The following is a 26,979-nucleotide window of genomic DNA, read 5'->3' on the forward strand; positions in this document are numbered from 1 at the left end:
ACCACAGCAACAACACGAAGCCCACAATAATGACGCTCTGTTCACTTGAAGGCCAGACATCGTGCATCTGTCTCCCCCTTCTCTAGTCTCTGACCATTCTCGAATAAGAGAGAGAGCAATGTGTTCCGGGAACAGCTTCTGTTCGAGGAGGTGAGGTGGACCAGAGCATGAGAGAGACAGAGGGGAGGGAGAAGAGAGAGAACCAGCCGCCTTCAAAAATGGCGTCTTCTGAGGAAAATGACTAATATTATGAAAAAGGGAGGCCTCGAGCTCGACGTTCAAGCGAACCGTGCGGGATCTGCGCGCGGCGTTGCTTTAAGACGCCGTTGAGTCGCACGCAAAGCGCAAGCGAGCGAAGGGAAAAGGATCGGGATTCGACCGAAAACACATCAGCAGCACCATCTTATTTTGATGCGTCGACACAGGGCTAACTTACTTAGCTCGCGCTACTAGCTGTGGGTGGAATTTAAATGTAGCGCGTGCTATTATTCTCAAAATTCGCTTGCAATATTGTTGCATGCGTAATGTAACGTTAGCAGGCGTTTAACGGTCGATGCACATTGCATATTTCATACAAGTAAAGTAAGGGGAGGAGAAACAAGGGAAAGGACGTATACGGTCATATGCGTCCATCGGTAATTTATCGGTCAAACCGAATTCCTCGCAGCGTGCCAGGAGCATGGCATTACTTGATCTGGTTTTAAACGAGATAAGGCTGAAAAGGAGGTGAGTTATTTCTTCGGAGGTGGTCGGTGAACACCCCCTCTATCACGCACTCATCTCCTCCTCCCCTCCATTTCCCTCTCCCTTTTTTTCAATATGCTATTTTTCACTCGTATGGACTCTCGCGAGTCGTCTCTGACCAGGAAGAATGATTAAAAACTGACAACGGCGGCGCGATCTTGCTGTGCAGAAGAGAGTTTTGCACCGAAACCGTTCGCTCGCATCCAGCCGCGCGTTACTGCGGAGCGATGGACAGAAATTACCCGGGAGCTGGCTTCGGTGATCTGGGCGCAGGAGCCGGATGGAGCTACGAGAGATCGGCCAAAGCGAGGTGAGCATGCAGCCATGCTGAAAACACAGAATCATGTCCGCTGTTCGGGACAAAACACACCGTGCAAACCCGTGCATTTGCATCTGACTCTGACGATGCATTTGCGTAGGATGTCAGAAGGTATTAGTGTAGCCATTGTTATTCAAATAAGCGAGGGATTGCAGCTTTGCAAATTCAAGTGTGATTGATGGACTAATGTGCGGTTTGGGGAGGAGAGGGAAGAAAAAAGGTGGGGGGCGGGGTGAAGTCTGCTCGCACGATTTTAGTACAGACCCCCTCGTAGATTCATTTAGGGTCAAGCCCACCGAGCAAAGATCGCTAAAAAACGCGATCCGCTTATATTTGCAACCGTTTAAACGCTCCCGTTGATTAAAACACGCCATGCCAGAATTAAACGTAGCATTTTCGTTGGAAATGCACGTGTGCGATATTAGCGTTTTGTTGAAAAACATTCCTCGTTGGTTTAGAAATCGTGGAAACAATGCTACGCGGCCTCTGATGATGAGGAGCTAACCTCCCCTTCAGCTGACGCTAGCTAACCTCATCATGCTATTGTCGCATGTGGGCCTGGTATTGATCTAAAAAAAAATTGTATCTGGAACCTATGTTAGGTTTTACTTCAGGCCAGAGAAAAATGATAAAAACGCCCATCGTTTCCGTTGAGACATCCGTGAAGCGAGCTGCGCTGCTAACGAGTTAGCCTCCAATGCTAAGCTCCCTGTCACACACCAAGACGTGAATTCTAGTCAACAAAATAAACAACGCATTGTTTCTTATTTTTATTAAATGATCATAATTAGTGTTGCATTTTAATATTTTCGATTAAAAAGTAATTTACTTAACGTACATGACGACTTACAGTTCGAAGATATAACAGTGACGAGATAATAATAATAATAAAAGCCAGTACTATTCACGAAACAAGTTATTAACAATATAGAATAGTCCTTTATATAGCATGACAGTGGCTGATGTCTGATGGGATGTATTTCATTTGTCATATAACATTCATTTGTTTTATTTGTAAGTATAATTTAATATCTCAAAAATGCTGTCCAGGTGATTTATTATATAGTCTTCGTAATATCTGAGAAGGAGAATGAATGAGAAAATCTCCATAATAAGTTTAAGATTAAATGACCACGTTTCTGTTGTACAGCCCACAGAATCTAAATATAATAATAAGAAAAAGAATAACAATGTTAATCATTTGGAATATAGGATACATTTACAACAAAACATTTTTTAAGAATATTATTGTGCAGGTTTTGATGACATGCAGTTCAAATTAGGATTTGTAAATTTTTTGTGTGTTTGTGTATAAATTCAATATCTCAAAAAGCTATCTGAGAAGTAATTTTAATGAGATGTCCACAGTTATTAATAGATAAGGTAAAGATAAGTTGGGATGTTTCAGCTCCAGATATGTAAATATTAGATTAAGTAATTATGTCAGATATTTTATATTATTGTTTATATTTTAATATATATATATATATATATATATATATATATATATATATATATATATATATATATATATATATATATATATATTAATGTACATGCATAGAAACATAGAACAGTTTATCTCACATACAATTATGTTACACACATTCACACACATATTTGCACATATAATACTTGCTTGAAAGGGAGTGGAAAGAAGTAGAACATAATTTGCCCCCACCCTAAATTCATTCCCATTTATTACACCATATGGTTGCTGCCATTGTCATTTTTGTCATATTATAATATTTATTTACAAATACCCAATAACAATAGGACCATCTCAATAGACACAATAATACAATATAATAATCCTCATTATCATAAACATTCTAATATGTCTCATTATTTATAATAATCATATAAAATATAACCATACCCTATTATATTTTTAAATCACAGTTTTATAATAACAATAGAAAATAACAATAATAATAATGAAAATGATAGTTGTCTGCTACCATCATAATAACAATACATCAATACTAAACTAATAGTGCAATTTTGTTGTATATTACAATTATATATTACAAATCTATGTATTAAATAACATAACAGCAGATTATAAAAGCTGGATGACTGTTCTTTTTGAGTTCTACAACAAATAAACATTAATAAAAGCCACTTTTTTTCTCATAATGCACTTAACACATTGTGTGCTGTGATTTATTATATAATCCACGCTTATTACAGATTATGAATTTTACAAGATTATTTGTTTAAAATTATGAATTTTGTACCAATTAGAAATTACAAAAACCTAATAGAGTTGAATTACAAGTACACCAGTCAGTGTAATACCCCTTACAAAATTGCTACTTAAATATTGCTGTTAACGAGCTTGGTTATGCACTAGTTTACTGTACAGAGATTACCACAGGAAAAATGCAAACTGTTAAATAACGTTAACACTTGCTTCAAGCATCGTTGATGACTAACTCCCAGTCCCTGTTGATCTCTGGTTCATCAGCTTGGTGTACGGCAGCTCTAGATCAACACATCCAGAGTCTGAACTTCTTCATCGCCAAGCCTACGCCACTCCCCATCCCCTGCAGGGTTATGCTACCAATCACCATCCTGGAGGATCTGGCCAGGGTGGGGCCTGGGGTGCAGCTGGAAGGAGCCTGGGTGAGTGACATTACTCTGACTTGACGTTCAAACATCTGGTTTGGTTTTTTCGTATCATGTTGACGTGTATAGAATCACAGAACTTGTGGAATATCTATGTATGCTGAACATATATTGATGTTGCCATTGATTTATGATCAGATAAACTGATCACAGAAATTTGTTGATCACAGCAAGCCCAGAAAATGTTGATGCGTACTGGTTTGGTAGTTCATTTTCGATGGTCGTGACACTACGCATAGGAAGATGCACTGCATTCCTGAGGTTTTGAAGCACAATGTGCCCAATTGTAGCTTTTATTATAGAGTTATGTGTTAACTTCCAACTACCATGATTGATTTGCCACAAAGGATTTGTAAGTCAGCACTAGTCTTGTCACACATCGTACTAAAATTTCAGTGGTCCATGCCAATGTCATCCAAATATTCAAGCAAAATCATTTTAAAAGTTAAATATTAATTTAAGCAATTAGGCTAGTTATTGAAAGCAAGTAAACAAATGGTAATAAAATAACGAAACAAAAATTACAAGCAATTGATAAACAAAGATAAAAAAAAAATGAATTAAACAGTGCTTACAGTAGTATGGGCAAATAAATGATATTGCTTATTATCATGATAAATATCAAATCATTATTTCGTTTAAAGTTTAAAGGCAGATTAAAAAAAACAATTCTTAGTTTTAGTGCATGTTCTAAAGAGTGATATTATTTCAAATCAAGAGACAGGTTATATATAATAATACTTTTTTGCCTCTTAGAAATGCACATTTGATATTAGTAGTAGCTGGAAGTAGGAAGCAGATGCAAATTTTTGTTCATTATCAAAATCAGCAACTTCTGTAAATATTATAGCAAGCTCATATTTATATGGTTTCATTAAATTATTCTGATGTTTTTTTTTTAAATCAATCATTGGTCTTCCATAGTAGCATGCGTTTAAATCCTGATGATCACAGTTAAAACCACACATATAGCACCTCAATAACTTAGTTAAATATAAATATATGGTTTTTAGGTATTTGTATGAGAAACCATAATCTAAATACTATAGCTTAAAAAAATGCAACTGCAATTTAGGGCTGGACGACATAGCCAAAATTTATATCCTGACATATTTCTTAATTTCGGTTGATGCGATATAATTCCAATATCGATATGAACACTTAAAAAAAAGCCTAGTAAAAACGGCCAAGAACGCCCACAAAAGATGTCTGTGCATACAAACTTATGAAAAATGAAAAGCATATACAAATTTAGAAAGAAAAAACCCCCAGCACAAATAAATTAATGATCACCTTTTATTTGTATTTAGCCTTCATACAAACAAGAAATGTGAAATCACTGTTAAGTGATCCTCTCAGACTCACCTAATTAATATTAATATCTTTAATCTAATATTAATATTAATATATAAAAATATAGGGTAACATACACAACCAATCCAAAGTTTTTGAACAGTAAGAATTGTATTGTTTTTAAAGAATTCTCTTATGCTCACCAAGCCTGCATTTATTTGATCCAAAAAACTGCAAAAACAGTAACAATTTAAAATATTTTTACTATTTAAAATAACTTTTCTATTTGAAAAAAACATTTTTAAATATAATTTATTCCTCTGATTTCAAGGCTGTATTTGTATCATCATTACTCCAGTCACATGATCCTTCAGAAATCATACTTATATTCTGATTTGCTGCTCAAAAATAATTTATTAGTTGAGTATTAGTAGAGTTGAATTTCAGGTTTCTTTGATGAATAGAAAGTTCAGAAGAACAGCATTTATCTGAAATAGAAATCTTTTTTAACATTATAAATGTCTTATTATCACTTTGATCAGTTTAAAGCACCCTTGCTAAATAAAAGAAAATTTCTTAATAAATCATACTGACTCCATGCTTTTGAATAGAATGGTGTTTATAATATTACAAAAGCTTTTTATTTCAGATAAATGTTGATCTTTGGATCTTTCTATTCATCAGAGAATCCTGAAAACTGTTTTAATATTAATAATTATATTGATAATCTGCAAATTAGAGTGATGTACTGTTTGAGTAAATGAATTACTCCGGGATATTGGTTGGATATTGGAGTGTCAGCCACTTTAAAAAAGTTAACAGCTTAAGTAATTTGTGGATTAATGCGTACTGGAGATGCGAACCATTTAAAACAATTCAGTTTGATTTGGTGAACTGGTTCAAGAAGGTCCGTTACATCGAATGATTCGTTCGCGAACCGGACATCACTAAACTGCAGTGAATGCGCTCACAACAGACCCGAAAGAGAAGACAATGCTGAATAAAGTCGTAGTTTTTTGCTATTTTTGGACCAAAATGTATTTTCAATGCTTCAAAAAATTCTAACTGACCCTCTGATGTAGGACTGGACGATTAATCGAAAAATAATCAAAACCGAAATACATAATCTCTAATGATTTTTCCACATCGGTTATTTAGTTTTTTTAATCCTGTTAACACTTCCCCCTTAAAAGCATACTAGCGCATGTGTAACCACATGACTCTGCTCTCCCGTCAGTGCCATAAAAGCAAAACACGTGAACGCCGGTTCAACACATAGTGGTGGCACGCGAGCGTTGAGCATTTAAGCGATGAGACGATCGGGTGTGTATTATTATTTCGAGCTCCCATGTTCACGCAGCTGCATTGTGGCACGAACACTCATATAAACAGTAGCTATGAAGATCGCGCGCACAGAGGAATACAGAAACTAGTTGTCTGCGCTGAACTTATTATAGCATGTTTGTGTGCAGCGCACAAGAAGCACAAGCGCGTGCACAGAGAGCAGCGGTCGGCGGTCGCGTTGCGGGTTCCCAGTTTGTGTCCGTTCTCGGACTGTTCTGTGTATTTTAACTGTAGAAAAGGTTGTTCCGAGTCGAAACTATGATACAGAAAACTACTGTAGTATATCATCATAAACACAGCCGTTTTTGTCTTACGTGAACGTAAACCAATGAGAAAGAAAATACACATGTACAGTATTTTTGCTTAAAGAGACAACAGCCTAATAAACGCACTGTCTGTCATTAATGTTAATCAAAGAACAAAAGAAAATCATTCACTGATCTTGACTGAATATATTTAATAACTTTACTTGATTAATCTTTATTTTATTTATAAAAAGAAAACTATGCAGTGTTTTTAAACTTTTAATTACAGTTTCTGTACCTGAAATTTAGTTAAGTTGTATTTGTTTATGATATGGCTAATTTATTTGTTTGTTCCTTTCTTATTACTGACCTATCTTATTACTTGTCTTTAACACTTTAATATTTGAAATTTATATTAATCTAGTTGTTTTTGCTATGATGTTTTTTTTAATCACAGGCAAAATTCCTCTTGCAGTGTTTTATGTTTGACTTAATTTTTTTTATATTGGATTTGTTATCTTATTGGAATCAAACGATACCCAACCCTAGTAAGAAATGTTACGAACATAGATAAAATAACTGCTGATAGTCAATCATATTTACAATACAAATCTTGTCAGTGAACTATAAGAGCAAAAAAAAAAAAAAAAACCCAAACAAAATAATCGTTCATTAATCGTAATCGAGTTAAAATGTTCAATTAATCGAGGTTTTGATTTTAGGCCATAATCATCCAGCCCTACTCTGATGTCACATGGACTACTTTGAAGATGTTTTTCTTACCTTTCTGGACATGGACAGTAGACCGTACCAAAGTCCTTTCAAGCAAGTTATGCCATTACAAAGTAATGTACAATGCAGTAATGTAACTCATTACATTTGAAATAAATGTAATTTGATTACAGTTACTGATGTCAATAAAATTAAGTTACTTGCGTTACAAATGTATTGGTAAGAAAAAATATTAAATTAAATAAATTAAAATGCATTTCTAATCACGTTTTGGGGCGGCTGCCTCAGCTATTGAGCATGTGCTTTAATGAATTACTGGAGAACTCGTGCTGTTAAAATGGACGGAGATTTTTGTTCAAGATCGGGAGGGAAGGTAACTTTTGGACAGGTGAAGAGCTGTAGCAGCGTGTGTGGTGGAGGAAATGCTGCCCTTGTCGACTGTGGAATCGCAGTCATTTTAAGAGACTTGCTTACGATGATACCCGTGACGGACAGCTCTGTACCCTTGCAGGACCGAAAGACATTTGCAAGGTATCTAGATAAATGCTATGCGGATATAGGGCTGTCACTTTTGTGTAAAAAGCATTTTCGATTTTTAAGACATAAGTGTTCATTGAATCGATTGTAAAATCGATTTTCCATGTCTAAAAAAAAGACGTTTCCTTTTTCAACGCCACATATCGGACTAACGTAAAGAGAGCGCTTGGAAACGAGTCAGCAATATTTATTATTTATTGGCATTAGAGCTGTAATTGGGCCTTAAAAGTTAGGCCCGACAGGACCCGAGCTCGACAGGTTTCGGCCCGAGCCAGAGAAGTACATTTTGATTGACAGCTTTTTAAAAGCCCGAACCCGTTTGCAGCCCTACATTCAGATGTGCGCATACACACACAGCTCTTTTGCCTTTTGTCAACAATGAGTCATTTATACATGTTTAACATAATTTATTCATAACTAACATAGACTAGGCCACTTGGAAGTTGGAATAAAGAAATAAAATAAGTCATCTGTAACATCGTAACATCTCAGCACTCTAAATAGACATAGACTCATTTGGCCTATAACTAGACCAACGCACCAATAAAAACGAGTCTTTTTTTAACAGATTAAATTAAGATAAATTTTAAATTAAGATGAGTATTTGGCAATAACGAAACTAAGATAAAGGCTCCGCCGGGTTTGCTTCTCCACATATCAGCTGACATTTAATAAAAGAATAATGCCAACATTAGCGTAAATACTCTGTCCACATTATGCATTTAAGCCTTAGTGGATATATAGTTATCATTTGAAAAACCTTTACTCACAGAGATTAGGCTAGGTCTACATGTTTTTGTGGAGGAAAATGAATGAATCCACTGTATTATTCTCATTATAAACATGGTCAAAACTTTTCCACACCCCAGAACTTTGCTTTAGTTGCTGGTGCAACCAAAACGTATTTTCGCTGGAGGCAAGCCTCCGTTGCATCTACTCAGCATCCATTTCACATCTTTCTCGCGCTAATCGAAACACATCACATGACCGCTCATTTACCTCACAAACCGGAGCGCAAGCCCGAGCCCGCGTAAGATGATATAAATTAAGCCCCAACAGGAGTTTTTTTTTTACATCTATATTTTTTTAATTGCTTAATTATTTTTAAATTAATAGTTTGGTCAAAATCGATCCCCTATTTTCATTTTCAAAACTTTTTTTGGTTCGTCCTATCGTTTGTGCAATCGATTTTCGAACGAAAAGTGACAGTCCTATGCGGATATGGAGTATGAATTTAAAAAAACATTCGAGCGTTTGGAATATGTCTCCACAACTGCAGACATCTGGACTTGTAATAATAGAAGCTTCCTTGGAATGACAGCCCATATGTAGGCCTAGTTAAGACATACTGTAGATACATTTAAAAAGACTACAGTTTTCATTGTTAAGCAAGTTTATGTTAAGAATGCTAAGTTATAGAAATGCATTGGATCTTTAATTCAAGTTGCTGTTTTCATATTTCTGTAATATTTTTCAGTCAATATTAAATTAAGTTTCACTTTGTTTGTAGTTTTTTTCCTTAATAGGTTTTCAAAGTAACTTGAAAGTAAAGTAATTAGTAATCTGATTACTTTTTACATGCAGTAATCAGTAATTTAATCAAATTACAATTTTACAGCAGTAATTAGTAATTTGTAGTGGATTACTTTTTTTGAGTAACTTACCCAACACTGCCGTACACACAGTTTCAGTGGAGGCATTGAGATCTCTCGGACTAAATTTAAAATATCTTAAACTGTGTTCCAAAGATAAACGGAGGTCTCACGGGTTTGGAACAACATGAGGGTGAGTTATTAATTACATAATTTAGATTTTTGGGTGAACTAACCCTTTAAAATCACAGTCATTTGTTTTGTTCGCTGAATTCAAGTGCTTTAAACTGGATCTCACAGCGCTGTTTAATGGGTTAGTTCACCCCAAAATTAAAGCTGCTGTAGGTAACTTTTGTAAAAAATATATTTTTTACATATTTGTGAAACCTGTCGTTATGTCCTCACAGTAGAATATGAGACAGATAATCTGTGAAAAAATCAAGCTCCTCTGGCTCCTCCCAGTGTGCTATTGCCATTTGCAGAAACTCCATCGCTCCCGGTAAAAAATAACCAATCAGAGCTGCGGTCCGTAACTTTGTTTGTGTTCAAAATGTAGAAAAATGTATATAATAAGCGAGTACACCATGAATCCATTTTCCAAACCGTGTTTTTAGCTTGTCCTGAATCACTAGGGTGCACCTATAATAAGTGTTTATATTCAGACTATTTTAGATTGCTTCGGGGGTACCGCGGCGGAGTAACCCAGTACCTTTGTGATTCTTCATAGACATAAACAGAGGGAAGTAGTTCCGGCTACGATGTTCTTCCGCAAGACGCAAGCAGTTCTGTTTATTAACCGCTAGAGCGTCAAAAGTTACCTACCGCAGCTTTAAAATTCTGTCATTAATTACTCACCCTCATGTAGTTCCAAACCCATAAGACCTCTGTTCATCTTTGGAAAACAAATTAGGATATGTTTGATATATTCTGAGCCTCCCATAGACAGCAATGTAAATAACATGATCAACGTCCTGAAACTTTGCAAGGAGATCGGTAAAGTAATCCGTGTGACATCAGGGGTTCAACCGTAATTTCATGAAGCTAGGAGAATACTTTTTGTATGCAAAGAAAACAAAAATAATGACTTCATTCAACAATTTGTCTCCTCCACAAATTGTTGAATAAAGTCATTAATTCAGTTTTCTCTTAATTTGCGTTAAATATAATTATTTTTTATTGATTTATTGCCCTAGCTTGTAGTTTTCGAGTATATAACAAGTATCTAAAAAGTTATCAAATGCAATAAGAAACTAAAGAAAAGTAGTCTGCACTGCATGACTAAAAAATATAATATATTAGTATGTATGAATAACTGCTGTAAGAGTTTCGAATGAGAAGCAGGTCTGTTTACATTGACCAAATCCATTGTGTTTATATCAGTACTCTGCAAAGACAAGTGTTTTGACCAAGTATGTACATAAGACGTGATCATTTGAAAGCATAATATTTTGTATTACACAGTTAGTAGAGAGACTACTATTGTTACATTTATATTTTTGTTGTTGTATTGACTTTTTACTGATGCACCCATACATTTGATGTCCCTTATTAAGAGGATATGTGACACTGGACCACAAAACATTTCTTAAATGTCAATTTTTCAAAATTGAGATTTATACATCATCTGAATAAATAAAATTTCCATTGATGTATGGTTTGTTAGGATAGGTAAACATTAGGCCGAGATACATCTATTTGAATTTCTGAAATCTGATGGTGCAAACAAATCTAAATATTGAGAAAATCGCCTTTAAAGGTATCCAAATGAAGCCCTTAGGAATGCATATTACTAATCAAAAATGAAGTTTTAATATATTTATGGTAGGAAATTAACAAAATATTTTAATGGAACATGATCTTTAATTAATATCCTAATGATTTTTGGTAATTGCTACAAATATACCTGCACTATTTGTGACTGGTTTTGTGGTCCAGGTTCACATATATCTTTTCTATAGAATAGCTGCTTTGTTTACTAAATGTGCTCATTACATGCTTTGTTTTTCCATATGTCTGGTTTTCATAGGCCTGTCTGGACTTTTTGATGCTGGGCTGCACCATGCAAGTCCATCAGGCCCAGATCCATCGGTTATGAACCTTATATCTGCACTAGAGTCCCGGGGTCCACAGCCGCCTCCCTCTGCCTCATCCCTTCTATCTCAGTTTCGCACTCCATCATGGCAGACCGGTAAGCTTAGCTTACGGAGTTATATGAAGTTTGCACAAAATTTGATATTTGATAAGGATCAGATCAAGCATGCACAGTCACTATTTGCATCAGATATGTTAAATGTATGGAGGAAATGCTGGTAAACTGTAAGTGCATTCAGCCAGCACTGACAACACTGTAGCCAAAGCAATAACTTGTAAGCCACATATTAAAGGGGTCCTATTATGCTCTTTTCCAAAGTCTTAATTTTGTTTTGGGGTTGTACTAGAACAGGCTTTCATACTAGGTTGTTCGAAAAACATTATTTTTCACTTATTTTACATTATTACAAAACCTCTCTCCCCAGTCTGGCATGAACGGCTTGAATAGTTCCTGTATCAAATGAAGGCCCGCCTTCTGGAATACGAGATGTGCTATGATTGGTTAGCTGGGCCAGTGTGTGTTTTGATTGACAGCCCCTGGCGCCTGGTCGGGAAATGTCCTGCCTCTTACCAAAGCTGCCTGGTGTGAGCTTCAGTTTAAATATTGTGTCAAAATCAAATCAATTTGAGTATGATTTAAACCTGGATGATTGTAACCACTCTAAGCTCGTCTCTCCTGGGAACACTAGCTGAACACTGAAAAAGCATAATAGCACCCCTTTAAAAAATATTTATTGGCTCTTGTAATGACTCCACATGCACAGATGTTGAAAACCAGCATTGCCTTTGCACTCATTATGTTTTTTTAAACTATTATTTTAGTATGTGTTTTCATAGCCTTAGCTTTTGTCTTTTCTTTGTGTTTTTTTCTCTCTCCAAATTTTAGCCATGCACACTCCTGCCCCTGCAGAGCTTTTCATCTCTGGTGCTCTTCCTGGATCTGGATCCTTTTCATCCTCTTCTGCTTTGTCTGCCTATCAGCACCCAGCGCCATTCTCAGGGCGGTCCTTTCCTGGTGTGACCCCCTCATTGTCCTTACAGGACACGCCCACTTTCAGCCCCACCTCCAATGGCCTCCTGTCACCCCATGATCCTTTACTCCACATCAAGACGCCTTCTCAGTCAAGTCTGGGCTTTGACCGCCTGTTGTCATCACAGGGTGCAGCTGCAGCTTACCGTGGAAGTCATGATCCAACTGGGGGTGGGGTGACATCTGCTCAAGCATCCTCTGCAGCCTCAGTTTCTGCCCGCCATTTATCTTCTCATCAGTTCAACTTGTTGTCCTCTCAGCTTCAAGACCAGTCCTCCCAGTTGTACAGTGCCTCTGTGTTTTCCTCTACCCCTGCTCCACCTCAGCCAACATCCCAAGAGCGGACAATACCAAGACAAGACAGTGTAATTAAACACTACCAACGTCCCTCTCCAGCACAAGCACCCTCATCTACTCCCCACCCGCTTCAGCACTACCTTAGCTGTGGGGTGTCAGGATATCAGCAAGCCACTCATACTCGCCATGCTGGCCTCTCTTGTAGTCCCCTAGGTGAACACAGTCCTTCCTCAGACCATAAACCCTCCCCCAGGACTGAACAGTACAGACCGATAATCCAACCTTCTTATGGCTCCTCTTCATCCTCATCCTCTGGTGGGGCTGGAAAGGGGACTAAGAGCAGTTCGAGTAGTGGTTACTCCTCTTCTGCATCCTCTTCCAGAACCCCCCACACACCACCCTCTGCCTCTTCTGCTTCATCCTCATCTTCCTCCTCTTCCTCCTCTTCTGCATCTGCAAGTGCTCGTCAGTCTAATTCCATTCCTACCTCCACTTCTGCTTCTGCATCCTCTCGACAACAGCCACCAACCCCGACTGTACCCTCTGCATCACAGTCACATTCCCAGCCCAATCAGAGCTCCTCTAATTCCACCCAGCAAACCCTTCCCAAGTCGTGCCTCTCGGGCTATGGGTCCCCAGTGGCTCCAGTCAAGTCATCGAGTGGTCTAACAGGCCAGACTCCCCCTCAGCCACAACCCCAGTCTTTCTCTCCAAGTCAGCCTCCCCCATCACACCTTTCCCAGTCATATGGGGGATTCAATTCTCCACAGACTCATGATCTTCCTTCAGCTAGGACCTCTGGAGTGGCTAAAGGGTATGGGAATTTGGGAAGTCAGTCATTTTCAGCCGAATCAGTATATGGTACTGATTCAGGTTATGGGTCTCTGCCACCATCCTTAGCGGGTGCTGGAAGTCCCTCAATGGGTTATGGTGCATCAGGACACTCACCTGCTCTTCTTAGGTCAGGAGCAAGTGGTGGAACAACTGGTGGTAGTAGTAGTGGAGGCAGTACAGGAACTGGAGGCAGCGGTAGCGTGGGAGGTGGAGGAGGTGGTGGATCTTACCACATTCCAGATTCAAGCCCATCTCCATCTAGCAATTCTGGAATCATCCACCCTGGTTTGCATTCTCCTGCACCGTCACGACCTGCCCAGTCACCTGTTGGAGCAGGATCCAACAAATATCTATCTTCCGTTCTCTCGCCTTCATTTCTGCCTTCTCCACAAGGGTACCCTGACACTAGAGGACCTCGATCACAACCCTACCACCCCTCTGCTCCTCCCAAAACAAAGTCTAATAACAACATGCTTGGTGTAACAGAGTCTAGGTCACAACAGGATGATGATGTAGATGATGATTTCCTCATCCAACACCTTCTTCAAGCCCAGAGTCCTGCTCCTCAAGCATCCCATCATCATGCTCCTCAGAGCCATCATTCCTCACAGCCTACCCAGCAGCCTCCAGTCCTTCCAGCTCAGGATGGAAATAAGGGGCTTGCTTATGAGATGAGCAAAAGCTCTGAGGAGAGGTACCACCTTCAGAGTGTTATTCGAACACATAGTGCCACCTCTAATGCTGCTGTCTCTGGCACAGGGAGTGGAGCTGGACTGGACGGTCAGTTGGAGATGTCCCTAAAGAAACAGCAACAGCACCAACAACAACAGCATCAACAGCAACATCAGCAGCAGCAACAACAGCAGCATAAACAACCACATCAACAACAACCACAGCAGAAGAGCAATAGAACTGTAAGTGATGGAGGACAAGGGAGTTCAGATCAAACACATTCCCATCCTCACCATCATCATGATTCTCTGGGATCAGTAGTGCATTATGGGCAGGGTGATCCGTATTCCCAACACTCCATTCCACAACACTCCACCTCCCACCATCAACACACTCCACATACACCCACCCACCCACACCTGCACTCTCACCCACACATGGATCTTCAGAAAAAGCCTCAAGATTCAGGAGATATGACTTACATACGCAAGACACCAGATGTGCAGCAACACCACCATCAACATCAACAGGCACATCAGCAGCAAACTCAACATCATCAGTCACATCCACAACAACATCAACAACAACCACAGCAGCAACAACGTCACTCTCAGTCACAGTCGCTTATGGACTCGCCCACTGACCAGTCTCACCAACCCCCTCATTTGTTGCAGTCTGTGTTGTCCCACACCCGCAGTAAGATAGACGCTCAGCAACAGCAGCATTCTGTAAGCCAGCAGGCCCTTATGGAAGCCACTGGGGGAGTTGTGTCAGCAGAGACCCATTCCCAGCCCCAGACATCCCAGCTCCAACTCCAGCTTCAGTCCCAGGCTATGGAAGCAGCTGGTCATTATGGTCATGGTACCCAGCAGCAAGACCAGAGCCGCCCTAAGTCTTCACTAGACATGCTGGAGCATTCCCTCTCTCGGACATCTAGCCAAGAGGAAGCAATGGTGGATGAGAGGACAGGAGGTGAAGGAAGCAGGGGAAATTCTGGAACAGGAAATGCAGGAAGTGTAGAAAGGCGTCAATCACAGGAGCAGCAAAGACTTTCATCTCACCACCAAGCGCAGCACCATGCCTCCGAGATACACTCATATCTTCCTGAACCAGACATGAGTTTATCGACAGCTTCACATGGACACCACCTATCCCACCATCACCACCAACAGCAACAATCGTCACAAGGCCCTCAACATCCTAACTCCCACCATCAACACCCTCACCCCTCCCATCCTAATCAGCAGAGACATCATCACCTTCCTCCACAGGCCTCCTCAGCAGCTTCTCAGCAACAGGAACAGTCTCACCCCTCTCATACCTCCCAGATTCCACAACCTCAACTTGAGCAGCATCAGGGTGAAGCCCAATTTGACACCAGAAATTCAGCAGTGAAATCAAATCAAAACCAAAATCAAAGCCAACATAGCCAGAGGTTTGTTCCTTTAACATCCATCTGCTTTCCTGATGCTCTTCTCCCAGATGAGGACCGCTCATTCTTTCCTGGAATGGAGGATATGTTCTGTCCGGAGGAGTACAAATCCACTTGCTCAGGAGGAACTGGGCAGGGTCAAGATGGGGTTGCACCTGGCCAAACAGTGCAGGAAGGAATGGAAGGAATTAAAACAACACCTGGAGGAGGAGACAATACAGGTCCAAGTTACGATATGCTTGGCCATCACAGTGACCAAGGGTATGGACAATATTGCCATGATCTTTCGGAACATGACAATGGAACCATGCATTTGGATCTTGACTCCTTGAAGACTCATGAGCTCCCATCTACAGTCAACACAGAGCAGCTTGGACTGATCCAATCTCAACCAGCTGGCCTTGGAATGGGGACAACTGGAACAGTGGGGGAGGCATCTGGTGCCAAAATGGGAGGTACTGGGGGATCTGGGTCTGGATCTGGGGGTCTGACCTCTCCCATCTTCTGTTCCTCTCGCCCAAAGAAGCTCCTAAAGTCAAGTTCCTTCCATCTACTGAAGGAAAGACCTGATCCAAACTCCTTGCCCAAGAAGAGCTATGCACAGGAATATGAATTTGAAGATGATGAGGATAAGGCAGATGTCCCTGCTGACATTCGCCTCAACAGCCGAAGCAGACTTCCTGATCTGATACCAGACCTCGTGTCCAGTTGTCGCAAATCAAGTGGTGTGGGTGGAGGAACCTTAAGCCCTCTCATGGGTGATCTAGATTTTGGATACCCATCTCTTGGTCCCCCTCCGCAGTTAATGCCTCAAGATGGACCGAAGAAAAGAGGCAGGAAGCCCACAAAGCCTAAACGAGAAGGACCTCCAAGGCCACGTGGACGACCACGTATACGCCCATTGCCAGAACCTCACCACTCTAGGGGTATGATGGGAGAGTATGGAACAGGATATGTTCCTGAAAGAGGCAGAGGCAGAGGAAGAGGAAGAGGCAGAGGTAGACGGGATGAATCTATGATGGACATGGAGATGGCCAATAAAGACCAAAATCAGATGTATCAGCAACACATGCAGCAGCAAATGCATCACCAATCTCAGCAGCAGCCACAGCATCAAGAGCCAATCAAACCCATCAAGGTAAGCTGTTAAAATGTTAAAAATAACTTTAAAATATATTCCTAAAAATTTGAGAGAGGTTGTTGAGAATTAAAAAAACCATAGTTGAAGATGAAGACAATATATTGGGACCATATCAGTTATCAAGCAAAAGTGGTAGTTTTTTTTTGTTGTTGTTGTAAAGAATTGTTCAGTATTTAAAATTTTATATTACATGCTCATTTCCCTCTATGAGCCATAACGTTAAAATAATTACTTGCTTATTAGTGTCTGCCAGAATGTTATTATCAGTGCATTCCTAGTATAGTGACGTTATCACAAAATCAATTTATAAAAATGGAATTTACTGTATGAAGTGGAACACCATGGAATTTGCAAAATGTTAGACAGTTAAATCAAAAGTAGGTCAGCATACTTAAATCAAATTGCAATATGGACTAGGGTCAGTGAATATTATTCGGCAAAAATACTTTTTAAATTTGAATCCAGGATGTTCTGCGTGTCTCTGTTTGAATGAATGCCGCACTACATTACACTTGTATTTTTTTTAGCTGCTGCCATCTTTAATATATGAGTACACAAACATAATTACTGTAACTGCTTTGAGAGTCACTTCAGGAGCATTTGGCCATTTATTCTGAGAAAATCAAAATAAAAGTTTGGTTATTTATCACTATTAATGTGATTATAGTACTGCTACTAATAATAAAACTGTTATTGAGACATTCATTTTTTAGGAATATTTACCAGAAAATTTACTAGAAAAACATAAATACGCAACACCGTATTTCTGAAAAATAATGCTTTACAAATTACAAATGCTTATTTATGATTATTTTTTACTAGTTATTAATATTAATAGATTATTGTATATTATTTATTTGAATTAACTGAATTTGGGAGAAAAAAGTATTGAAAGGGAAATGTGGCCAAGTATGGTGACTCATATTAAAAATTAATGCTCTGCATTTGTCCCATCCAAAGTGCACACACACAGTAGTGAACACACACAGCAGTGAACACACACCCAGATCAATGGGCAGCCATTTTTTGCTGTGGCTCACAGGGAGCAGTTGGGGGTTCAGTCTTGGTATTGAAGGTGAGAAAGAGCGCTGTACATTCAATCCCCCCACCAACAATCCCTGCCGGTACGAGACTCAAAGCCTTTTTATTAATAATATGAAATTTAACCATTAAAATAGAGTCTAGAAAATTTTAAATGGAAAAAACGTAATCCACAAAAATTAAAACGGAAAAAAGGGAATTTGGAAAAAGCTAAAATGAAATTTGGGGAACAATAAAATTGAGATCATAGGCCCCTACTAATAGTTCTTGAATGATGGGACAACTGCTTTGAAAACATTACGTTATTTTCTGTAATGTCTTGTTTCCCTTTATTAGATTAAACTTCCTATTGGAACCATGTCATCTTCTGATGCCTTGTTGCGGACAGACTCCTTGTCTGGCACTGATCCGGCTCTCTCTGATGGCTCCCTTGGTTCAGCACCTTCTTTAGGATTGAGCCCTGGGACTCCCGGAGTGCCTGACATGAACAGACCTCAAGACAAAAAGTCAAAATCCCAAGAGGTATGAGAATGCAGTGTAAACAAGTGTTTGTGAGCATGTTTTTTATGTTTTTTTATCTAACGATAAAATCTGTACTCTACTATTAGTTGGAAGACAAAGACTCGGAGAAGACTGGCTTTGTTGCCTCATTTCTAGATTTTCTTAAATCTGGAAAAAGGCCATCAGGAATGTCAACGGGCTCAGCTGACAGCGCTGGAAATGAAGATGCGTCTCCTGGGAAAAGTGGAGGCATTCGCCCATTATCCCCTCAACCGCCACCTCCCCCAGCTGCTGCAGCCGTGTCTGGATATGGAGATGGTGAAAGTGATGGAGGACTGTCTTTGGGTGGCTGTCCTAGCCCATGCAAACGCTTGGATGAAGAGCTGAAAAGGAACCTCGAAACATTGCCCTCCTTCTCGTCCGATGAGGAGGACTCCGTCGGAAAGAACCAGGACCTGCAAAAGAGCATCTCCTCTGCAATCTCTGCTCTGTATGACACTCCTCAGCTCAACTCCTCAATGCAGCCTCCTTCACTTCCACCACCCCCTCCTCCACCTCCTCTGGAACCACTGACACCAACACAGCAGCCACCAGTCCTCAGCCCTCAACCACCACTGCATACACACCCACCCTCAAATGCCCAAACCCACTCTGTTGAGCCTGCAAGATTGCAAAGAGAAGAGCAGGAAGAAGAAATGGAAGAGAAATTGAGGGATGTAGACGAGATTGTGAAGCAAGACGAGGAAGAAAAGGAGAAAGTCCCAGATATGGAGCAGCTGAGTGTCACCGAATTTGGAGGTGAGGGTAATTTTTGGAAAGTAGGATAATAATGAAAGTTGTCCTTTGGAACACAAATTAAGATATTTTTGATGGAATCCGAGAGCTTTCTCTAACCCAGAATCAACAGCAAGGAAACTAGCAAGTTCCAGGTCCAGAATTATAATAAAGACATGTAACTATAATTTTCTGAAGCTACAAGATTACTTTTGTGTGCAAAGAAAACAAAAATAATGACTTTATGCAACAGTTTCTTCTCTTCCAGTCAGATACTCACATATGTGTTGTGGTACTGACCGTAAATGGCGGTGGAGTGTTGTTATTTTTGTTTTCTTTGCACGCAAAAAAGTATTCTCGTAGCTTCATAAAATTAAGATGTCACATTGACTATTTTAATGATGTTACAATTATGTTTCTGGGCCTTGTAGTAGTTTTCTTGCTATCTATGGAGGGTCAGAAAGCTCCTGGATTTCATCAAAAATATCCTAATTAGTGAAGGAGTGAAGGTTTTATGGGTTTTGTAACGACGTGAGAGTGAGTAATTAATGACAGAATGTTCATTTTTGGGTGAACTATCCATTTAAAATAAGTCATTATTAAGACACTGTGGAAAGCTGAACATTTAAGAGTATTCTTCTCTCTTGCAGACTCACCCAAAGAAGCTATCGAAGCCCAAGCTCCCCCGTCTCTCCCTCCAGTTTCCCCATCATCCCCTTCTCCCTCCTCCACCTCCTCGCCATCACCTCTTCCGCCCCTCCCCCTTCCCTCTCCGCTTCCTCAAAAGGAGGACAATCTTTCCCCCTCTCAGAAATCACCACTACATCAGTCCTCGCCTCGACCCAGTCCTGAGGCTTCCTCTGTGCCTGTCCTCTCTCCTCCTCCTGCAGAGCCTCCTCTATCCTCCAGCCCACCTTCGCCCAGTCCACCTCCGGTACAGGAATCCATCACAGAGCCCGCCTCTCCTGAAGAGCCCCCTGCGCCTCAGATTTTACCATTGCACTTAGCACAGAAACAGAGCGGTGCTGCCATTGTTGGTGAGACTGATGAGGATGAGAGTGAGAGCGGAGGCGAGGGTATTTTCAGAGAGAGGGATGAGTTTGTGGTGCGGATTGAGGACATCAGGAGTCTGAAGGTACATCAGTGCATTCAGTTTCTCGTTTAGATCTTTGCCAGCATGTGTATTATACAATAATGTATTGTTTGCGATGTGGTATGTAGGTTTAATCTGGTGTGTCTCTCACTAGTTGGCCCTGCAGACAGGAAGAGAGCCTCCTCCCATTTGGCGTGTACAGAAAGCTCTGCTCCAGAAGTTTTCCCCCGAGATTAAAGATGGACAGAGACAGTTTTGTGCCACTAGTAATGTGAGTCATGACCGATCACATCATTTGTGAAAAGCTGCACAGAATGTTTCGGCTGTTTCTACTGTTTATTTATTAGTGCTGGCAAGCATCACAAAGTTTCTACTGGTAATGTTACTATTCATTTTCAGAATGAGCAGACTTTCTATTTTTGTCTGATGGACCTGTCCCTTTAAGTGAAGGGTGATTCTGTGCTTTGTTTTGTTTTTGCATTTGTATGAGGTGAATTTTGTGTCACTGTGAGTTTCTAATGTCCTCTTTTGTCCCCTTCTCCTCTGCTTCCTCTCAGTATCTGGGTTTCTTCGGGGATGCTAAAAAGCGCTACCAGCGGCTGTATGTGAAGTTTCTGGAAAACATAAACAAAAAAGACTATGTGAGGGTCTGTTCCTGTAAGCCCTGGCACAGACCTACTGTCAACCTGAGGTATTTCGACCCCTTTATCTTGCTGTCTTGTCAAATCAATGAGACAGTGACTTCACAGACAACATTTGAGTATGAAGGCATCTCCTTAACAAGGGTTCAGACTACCAAGGCACCAATGAACTATGCCTAATGATCTAAAACAGATTCGAATGAGCTTTATTGATACTGTTACTTAAATCTTTCCAGCTTCCAAATGTACTTTTTTCCAGCAATATTGATTTTTTTTTACACCAGCCATTAAATTGCATACACAGGATTGTGAGAAATCATAGGCAAATGTATCTCTTTAAAAGCCAGCAGATGCAGGCATCTTCATTGACAGGATATTGTACAAATGTTAGATAGCAAACCTTGTTCCCTCATCGTTTGTACATGTGAAGGCAGCATTTTTCAGATTTCAGATGTTTGCACTGAAAAGTATAACAATCCTACAAATTTTATGAGAACAGGGAAATCCACTCCACAGTTATAAAAACAAGGAAACAGATGAACAGTATCACTGGAATCACTTTTTTCCCAGGAGATGAATGATAAAAACATTGACAGCCTATCAGAATCCAGCAAAACCTAAAGCGCTTGAGCATGCTGTCATATGTTGGTGTGGATGCTGATATGGTTACATTTGATGGCTCTTAATGTTTATCCATCTAGGGTAGTGTAGTTTGAATGTTTGTACTGTTGATATGCTTGATAAAGGTGTTTTTTTTTTCTTTTTAGGAGACATTCTCAACCACTCCCTAAGTTAGCGCCACCCCCCAACAACCAGACTCCCTTAGAGAGGACAGAGAGAGACAGAGAGAAGATTAAGGAGTCGCGGGAAACCCGTGAGAAGAACAACATTCGGCCAAAGGAACAGCGGGAAAAAGAAAAAGTGCTTAAAACCAAGCAGAAGGAAGAGAAGAAAGAGAAAGAAAAAGAGAAGAAAGCTTCTCCTCCGCCGCCGCCACCCCAGAAGCCTGAGAAACGGGCAGCGTTGACAGAACGAGGGAAGGAGAAGAGGGGCGGTGGACAGGAGAAGAAGACTGAACGCTCTGCCAAACCTCAGCCGCCAAAGGTGAAGGCCGAACCTCCGCCCAAGAAGCGCAGGATGTGGCTGAAGGAGGTCCCCTCGTCCTCAGACTCAGACTCATCAGCAAGTGAGGATGAAAGTGAGTTTACTTTTAATGTGTAAGGCGTGCATTTGTGAAAAATTGACAGAAAACAGTCACAGTCATCTTAAATCTGTATTTTTATTTTATCAATAAGACAGCTGAAACTATATTCATTTATTATATTTTACCCAGACAAAAAAGGAAATTATGTTTTGCATAGAAAAGAATAAAAAGCTCAGGTCAGTTCAACTTCGGTTCAACTCTTATATTATTTATTTTATACCATTTATATTATAACAACATACAAAATTATAATAGACTAATTAACATACATAAAATTTAAAGCCCCTAAAATAAAATATATAGTTTGTTGCATTGTGACATTATTTGCTTGATTTTTTTAAGTTATACTTATTTTCATAATCTGAACATTTAATTATAAATAATTTCACCTAGTTTTTATTTTTTGCTCTTGATGTATATGCAGATATTAATAAAACATTAAGCAAAATGCAAAAAATGCATTACAGACAATTTTTTCTAAGAAACATCAAGAATAATGGAAAGATTTAAAAACAAAATGTTCATTACTGTAATCAAAATTTATTGGAGGAGAAATTGCTGAAGGCATTGATTTTCATGAAAATACTGTCTGAAAAATGTAAAATATATGCTTGATTTTTTTGTGTAAAATAAATAATATTTTGGGGGGGATTTTCAGGTGAAATGTGACTTGTTCGAGTGCAGTTTGAATGCAAAATGACTTTTCAGTGAGTATGCAGTGTGCAGTTATTGATGTGTGTCTGTCCGGCAGTCTCGGTGAAAGTGGGCCTGAACACACGAGCAATGCGTGAGATGTACCGGAGCTACGTGGAGATGCTGGTCAGTACAGCACTCGACCCGGACATGATTCAGGCTCTAGAGGACACAGAAGGTAAGCGAATGTGATTTCCTCCCGAACTGACCGTAGCGCTCTCTCATCATCAGAACGTGCGATCAGACTCACCCATCTCCTGCATTACTGCTTGTTTCAGACGAGCTCTATCTTCCTCCGATGCGCAAGATCGACAGCCTTCTGAGTGAGCAGAAGAGGAAGCTTTTGAAAAGAGTCAGCATCAACTCTCAGCACCAGGTACTTCACCTTATATTTTTTTGCTTGCTTGATTTCTTTTTTTCTTTTCTATTCAACTGCTCAGTTTCTGTTTCATAACACTTAAATCGAATATCAGATTTTTTTATACTTTTACAGCATTTACATTTTCTCATGTATGCTAACTCAAGTCACAGATTCCTTTCAAATTTAAATGACGACTTTAACATTTTAAAAGCTACATTTAAGGACCGTCCCTTGTGTCTTTGCTGCACAGGAAGCTCTTCACACGTTCCCTCAGATAACAGCGGAGCCCCTGGACTCGGGGACAGTGAGGGTCAGACTGAGTGGTGAATGCTACAACCGCAAAACGCTGAACCGCATTAAAAAGAGTGTTCCCAAACCACAGGTCAACAAAACATTTTTTTTTCTGAATCTGGTTTGATTATGGCAGCTTCACAGCCCTGCCCCTTCATTCTGAAATAGAATGAATATTCAAGTTTATTTGTATAGCGCTTTTTACAAAATAAATCGTTACAAAGCAACTTTACAGAAAATTATGTTTCTACAATATTTAGTAGTAGCTAGTAGTTTGTGCACATTTGACAGGATTTTAGAAAAAATAAAAATAATAATAATACAAGACGTAGTCAGCTAGACGATGAACTATCAGTATTATTAATTAAGTTATTATATGATTCAGTCACACATTTAGCAATAATTGTTAGTTCTGTTTGTTGATTCAAGGTAGCATCATCTGGGGTCCTCTGAGGGTCAGCATCATCTCTTCTCAGGTGTTCTGGATCCAGACTGGAGCTTGTTTAAATCCTAGTTGTAATCCCCTAGATGTTTAAATCCTAGATGTAATCCCGTGGCGAAACATAGAAACAAAATACAGACATCATTAGCATAGCTGCTGATCCAACAAAGTAAAATTAGTTTAACCCAAGTTAATGAATAAAAATGCACCTTTGAACAGATGCAACTACACTCACAATTATAGTGCTGTCAATTTATTCTTGATTTGATTTCATTTATTATTATTTATACATATATATATAAAGCTTTTATTCATCAAGGCTGCATTATATTAATCAAAAGTGAAAATTCCAGAAAATATGTGTCGCTGTTTCCACAAAAATATATAGCAGCACAGCTGTTTTCAAATTGAGGATTGATCCGAAATGTTTCTTGAGCAGCGAATCAGCATATCAGAATGATTTCTGAAGGGTCATGTGACACTGAAGTCTGGGGTAGCTATTCTGAAAATTCAGGTTTTTATCACAGGCGTAAATTACATTTTAAAATATGATCAAATATAGAACAGTTATTTTACATTGTAATAATATTTCACATTATTATTGTTAACTTTTACTATTTTTACTGTTTCAAAAAAAAAAAAAAAAAACATGCAGCCATGGTGTGCAAAAATATTTTCTTAGCAACCCTAGATTTTCAATGGTAGTGTATTTTATTAGTCAATAAATGGTGATGCAAAATTATATTATTCATAAATTTAAATTATTTAGTTTGCTTTATTAACTAATAATATACATATACGTGTAATAGTATCTTTTTTTAGCTTACTTGTAGAGAAACAGAACATAAACAGCATATCATATAATTAAATACATGCAATTTTTTTTTTTATATAATTAACAGTGACTGTGTAGAAAGGATAAAAGATGAACTAACATGTCACCCTTCCTGTCTCCTCCAGGACCTCAAGTTATCAGCAGAAACATGTCGACTCTACAGTCTCTACCACTCTCTGCATCATTATAAATATCATACCTTCTTACACTGTAAGAAAGAGGTAAGCATTGAACTGCATTTCCCATAAGCAGCTGTAGCAAACAAGCGCCATGCAAATCTTCAGTGAAATACTCTGTCTTTTCTTTCAGACGAACACTATAGAGCAGGCCTCAGAAGATCCCGGACAAGAGGAAGTTGTTCAGCAGTGCATGGCCAATCAGAGCTGGCTGGAGACGCTCTTCAACTCCTTCTTAGAGCTGATGACCCTCAGCAGCACCAAAGCTTAAGACAACGGAGAAACGTTGAGGAATCAAGGAGGCCTCGATGTACAAAGAAGCTGGGTTTATTGTTGCCTAGCTCTCCTGTCCTCCTCCTCCTCCTTACAGAAATCGTTCTTTTAAACGGCGACAAGAGAGGAGACAGTAACTTTATTAACTCTTTACAGACGCCTGTAAAAATGCAGGATCTCTCCTGGACGTTCAGGCAAATGGATGTGACCAAACTGAGATCCGATTTAACCGAATTTTCACTGAATCCGAAGGAAATGGTACACAGAGCTACGGTTGAAGGAATATACTGCGGGGAGTCTTTATACTTTGGGATTGTGGGAATTACTGACAGGAGGAGTTCGCCTGGCGACGACACTAGGAGGAAGTTTGAGACTGAATTTTACATGAATAATTTTTTAAGACAAAAATGTGTTTTTTTTCTTAAACTAGAGCGAGAGAAGAAGAGAGAGACGGTTCTGTTTTATAAACGAGCGCTGATGGGAAAGCAGTCGCGGGAAGATGATGCGTGCAACAACATGTGATGACATTTTTATTATTTATAAAGACATTTTTAACAGGTGTGCGCACATACAATACAAACCAGTGATGCTTCATATAAAAACGGTTCAAATAATGCTCCTTCAGATGTTATAAATGCCACATTCTGAGCTGTCTTCCTTTTTGCTCATCCAAGGTGGGTAGATACCATGGAAAATGTATTATCGGTTTTATCTGTTACAGAAAGAGAAGAGAAAGACAGAGTAGAACAATTAATCAAGCTACGCAAACGGTATTATCGCAGTGCATTCTACAGAGAAAATAAACAGAATTGAAAGCGAGAGCTAAGCATCTGGTTCCCATTAGGGAGGGATTATGTATTAGTACTATTTAAAATGAAAATTAGTTGTTTTTTTTGTCTGTATTCTGAGTATTATTTTGGAACAATCTAATACTGTGCTTCTTTCAAAACTAAAGCCTTTGTGTATATATTGTACAGCTCTTGACAAAAATCTCCCGGTTCTTCTGTACAAGGACTATCCCTGTATTTGACAAACAAATAAAACCATCAACGACTACATTGTGTGGGATGAGACGCTGCTTTTCTCCTCGGGTTTAGGGTGAGAAGTCTCCCTTCTCTGGAAGCGAACTGATGTGACTGACCAGTTTAATAATCACACTGAAGTCTGATCTTTTGAAAATGTTTTTGGCTTCAACCGAACTTTCTTCCCTAAACGACTAAATGCAGAGGTTTGTACTTTTTCTTGAACTTTGGCCATGACTTCATTACAGTTCCTCTTTTTCCTGTTGTTGTTGTTTATTATTTCTGTTGTTCTGCACATCATATGTTCTCTATATCTTCTCTTCTCTATATCTTCAGTTCCTTACCATTGCAGCAGGGTATTTCCAGCCAGGAACTTCAAAAGTCGCCTTTTCTGATGATAGTCAGAAGTGGTTTGGAATATTTTCCAAAAGTATAACAAGAAAGTACAACTCTGACCTACAATTGACATAAACTAGCAAATATGCCAAGTCAAAAAGTACATTGCCACTGGGTTATATTGCATTTTTCATGACCTTAATGACCTTTACATTCTTAGTTTCATAGACAGATTGAGAAGGAGGACAGTTTTGTTTTGATGATCATAATATGGTAACTATTCATAACATGAAATACAAATAGGCTTGTCCTGGTTTTTATATATATAGTGCTGTCAAACGATTAATATCATCCAAAATAAA

General features: G+C 39.1%; 1 protein-coding gene across 1 annotated transcript; it reads left to right on the plus strand.

The window, feature by feature from the left end:
* On the plus strand, positions 1-26,315 carry LOC113111983 (proline-rich protein 12-like). Its single transcript, XM_026277291.1, has 15 exons — positions 1-1,054; positions 3,534-3,691; positions 11,464-11,625; positions 12,415-16,931; positions 18,312-18,497; positions 18,584-19,274; positions 19,901-20,385; positions 20,498-20,614; positions 20,901-21,034; positions 21,752-22,182; positions 22,940-23,059; positions 23,160-23,257; positions 23,493-23,624; positions 24,936-25,031; positions 25,120-26,315. The coding sequence occupies exons 1-15, from the start codon at positions 972-974 to the stop codon at positions 25,255-25,257; spliced, it is 7,548 nt and encodes a 2,515-aa protein (XP_026133076.1). The 5' UTR covers positions 1-971; the 3' UTR covers positions 25,258-26,315.
* Positions 26,316-26,979: the final 664 nt, after the last annotated feature.

Source organism: Carassius auratus, chromosome 12 (genome assembly GCF_003368295.1).
Source record: "Carassius auratus strain Wakin chromosome 12, ASM336829v1, whole genome shotgun sequence".
NCBI classification, from domain to species: Eukaryota; Metazoa; Chordata; class Actinopteri; order Cypriniformes; family Cyprinidae; genus Carassius; species Carassius auratus.